The sequence below is a fragment of the Parasteatoda tepidariorum genome, chromosome 7 (genome assembly GCF_043381705.1).
Source record: "Parasteatoda tepidariorum isolate YZ-2023 chromosome 7, CAS_Ptep_4.0, whole genome shotgun sequence".
NCBI lineage: Eukaryota > Metazoa > Arthropoda > Arachnida > Araneae > Theridiidae > Parasteatoda > Parasteatoda tepidariorum.
In genome coordinates this window covers 88,299,706-88,303,638 of record NC_092210.1, presented here as the reverse complement: position 1 = coordinate 88,303,638, position 3,933 = coordinate 88,299,706, and the positions used below count along the sequence as shown (strand labels likewise).

The 3,933-nt window shown below is 28.9% G+C and overlaps 1 protein-coding gene across 5 annotated transcripts in view; it reads right to left on the bottom strand.

The window, feature by feature from the left end:
- The window catches only part of LOC107440600 (hypoxanthine-guanine phosphoribosyltransferase), a 31,533-nt gene that overhangs the window by 22,033 nt on the left and 5,567 nt on the right, over nt 1–3,933 (bottom strand). For 2 of the 5 annotated variants that reach the window (XM_071182909.1, XM_043042925.2), the window contains exon 3: nt 2,056–2,242. In XM_071182909.1, the coding sequence (XP_071039010.1) occupies nt 2,056–2,242 (187 nt within the window). Of the gene's footprint in view, nt 1–2,055; nt 2,243–2,920; nt 3,028–3,161; nt 3,403–3,933 lie in introns of those variants that run through there. The other 3 variants (XM_043042926.2, XM_043042924.2, XM_071182908.1) reach the window with 3 other exon arrangements.

Sequence of the window (3,933 nt, the reverse complement as noted above, 5' to 3'; positions counted from 1 at the left end):
ATTTAACTCTTTAAGGTATGTCAACAGCTCTGGCAGCAGCTCTCACACTGAAATTTTCATTTTCAATCATTAAAAGAAATTCACTAATTTTGCTTTCTAGAAGCTTAGTATCCTTTTTAGGCTTATAATTTCTCACCATATTTATACTAGGCTAATTTATAAACTTAAAAATTATTCTAACAATGTACACACATATAATTAAGATAGAAGCAAGGTAAGATAAACCAGAAATGGTACAAATCAGAATACAGTCTTGTATACAGTTGAAAACAAATTTTGTGATGACAGCTGAAATATATTTTATAGTTAAATACACAAGTGGGCGACCTTTGTTCTAAAATACAAACTAAGGTAAACAACGTTTAAGAGCACAAAAAATATTTATAAATGCAGACAGCTGTTTCGGATGCTCAAAGGGCAACCTTCATCAGTGCAACAGCATTCTTCATCTGTTGCACTGATGAAGGTTGCCCTTTGAGCATCCGAAACAGCTGTCTGCATTTATTAAAATATTTTTTGTGCTCTTAAGCGTTGTTTACCTTAGTTTACATTTTATAGTTGTTCCACTTAATAAATATGAACTGTTATTTAAGAAAAGACAATTAGCTATTTATTAACTATTTTATATCCTACTATTTATAAGAAGAAATGACAATGATCAGGAATTATCCCAGTGATCAATAATTACCCCATCTGTAGGGGCAACATTTGATATAGTTTCCTATAATCAATTATAATGTTTACAGTAGATGTGAAACAATTAAACAAAAGCTTTCACTACTTTTAGATCAAAGAAAAAGAAAGTAACTCAAAATATTTATTATTAAGAGAAGAAGGGGGATCTTTGCAGAAATGTTCACATTTTGAAACCTATCTTTAAAATGGAAAATACAGAAAGCAGTTTAAAAGATGTTTATTTTGTTAGATTAAACAAAAAACTATTATTAAGTAAATGTAGTTATACTTTAGTGAAGTGTACAAGCATTCTTGTCCATGTCCCAAATTTAAAACACAATTTTTTTTTTTTAAATAAAACTTAGGGGATCATTATTTACCCCAGAAACAGAGTGATTGTGATTACCCTGGATCACCCTAATTAAATTAATCAGTTAATAGTTTTTATCACTATTTTATAAAAAGTGAATACAAGACTTTTATTATTTTCTTTACAATCAATTTAATGGCTAATTCAATACAAATGTATAATTCCATTCATCGACCGGTTAAGAGTTCAATAGTCCGACCATTCATCGTCACGACTAAATCAAATATCAAAATCTATTTTTAATTATAAGCTGCTTAATTTCTCTAACCACAAATTGTTTTTCGTTATATTAAATTGTCATGGTCGTTTTTGGTGATTAAGCTGCAGCCAGATTATTTAAGATTTGATATTAATAACGCACAGAAGGCTTCATATTTTACTATAATATCTAACGATAACTTGCTCCATTGTTTCCCGTATCGATGTCCGTTAACAACTATTCAGGCAACGGTAATTTAAAATTCTTTGGCATTAAGACTGATATAATTATATAAAAATGGATATCTTAATCCCTATAAAGGGAGATGCTATTTATTATTTTGTTTTGTTGATATGGCCATAATTACTTCACTTTAAAAATACTCAGTAATAAATTAAGTCCTCATTTTAAAATCTCTGGAATAATACATTTTTACTACTAACACAATGTAAAACAGAAAATTCCCCTACTACAATCATGCCTCTCTTAAACTGGACATATAATGCCTCAAACAGAAATTTAAAAAAAAAAAATATCTATTGATCTGGGGACCTATAACTAAAAGATTTGAAACTTCGTAAACTGATAAATTGAAATATTTTTGAAGTTAGTTTAAATATTTTTTAATTAGTATGAGCAGAGTAAAGATATTAAAGTTTAAGAGAACATTACAATTAACTAGTAAGTCCTTACAGAATTATGATTGATACATTCAACTACATATTTAATCTATCTGCATTGTGCAGTTTATTTTCAACTGTATAAATTGAGCAAAAAGTTACAAAGAAGTCATTAAGCTGCAATTACTTACTTCATAGCTTTTTATTCGAATGAAATCCACAGAAATGGGCCCGGTTCGGTCATTGACATTCCTTACATATTGCTTTATTTTGTCCAATAAATCAGCAAAAAATTTATATCCTCCTTTGAGCACACAAAGTGCAGTAAAAGGTTGGTCGTCAAAATCTCGAGCTATGTCTCGGGCAAGTCTTTCAATTCTAAAACATCATTGAATGAAAATTTACTTATAAAACAAATTATGAAAATAAATAAGGAATAAAAACATATTTTCAGTTTCATGGAGACATTTTAGTTAGAGCTTAATACAGGATTTCTACAAAGTACCTATTTAATTTTCAATAGACCTACCCATTCCAAATTTTCTAAGTCGGCAATAGTAAACTTCCCAAAATCATAATCAATCATTTGCTCAATAATTCATTTTCATAGATAGAGAATGACATTAGTTAAGGCTCTTTCTCATTTAACATTACTTAGAACTTTAAATCTCAATAAATTCCAGAAAACTAGCAACAAAAAAAAAACTAACAGACCATGCAATGGAAACAGAATCCTGATGAATATTAATATCAAACAGATAAATCTTTTTCTATTGAAGCTAAAATGTTCTATAATTTCAGTTCTTAAACCTGAAAATCAAATGTTTCAAAATCTTTCAATAAGCTATTAGATAGCAATTATGGTAAACGTTTGCTCTATTTTTGACATTTTAATTTGTCCTAATCATTCAGACTAAGAAATATATACTAAAAACAAGACATTTTTCATTTCTTTAATTATCAACTATATCAGAGTAATAATTTTTGTTCTTCCAAATTAAATTGAATCGTTTTACTTCCATTTCAGAAATTAAAAAAAAAAAAAACATATTTTACCTATCTAAAATTAAACCACAAGGAACAAGCACACGATCTAAATCTGAAATATAATGACGAGGAACACAAAAAGAGTCTAAAGGGTATCCATCATCTTCGTCTGTAATCTAGAACAAATTGAAAAGACAAAACATAATATTATAACTAAATTTAATTTGTTATATAAAAATAAGTATCTACACTTAAACTAAAAGAGAAGTACCAGTTAAGAAAACAATTGTTATTAAAAAGAAAGACTTACAATTATATATTTACACGGGAGCATTTTGAAAGTTTAATATTTTTTCTTACAGAACAATTTATATCTTTTTACTCCTAACTAGCAGAATCGAAGAATGAAACCGTTTTACCCGGCCTGCCGTAAATTGTAAACAAATTTTATTTCTGCCACTCAATGCTATATTGCCAATTTCACAATTCTAAATTTCAAGCTGTTACGTAACAAAACCTGGTGGTCACATACGTAAAGCGAACATGCGATAATGAAGGGATACGTTAATTTCTCATTCAATGGAGCATTCTCGCTGGATGAAATTCGCATATGCGATCGCCCGTCTATGCAACGCGCGCAGGCGCGAACAGTTGCATAACAATTCGCGATCGCAACAAACTATAGGGGGCGTTGTTGTATGAGACGCATACCTGCGATTTCTATATGAACCGTCATTCAGTTACTCTGAAGACGTCTTTAATGTAGCGTGTAGCTTTGTAACGTTCCTTCTTTAATGTGGCTTATTAAATTTAAAAAAGAAAAATGTTTGATATCCTTTCTTATACAACCGAAAACAAGATGGTATCTCTTTTTTTTTTAGAAGGAACATCCAAAACACATCTGAAAAATATTTGTAAATAAACAGAAAAAAATATGTATCTTCTTATTAGAGTTAAAACCTAATGCCTGAGAAAAAGTTTTACTAAATTTAATGATATAACCTGAAAGGCCTATATAAACTTTACATTCCATAGTTTTAAGAATCATATTACTTCAAACATTAAAATAAGCAAAAAGTATA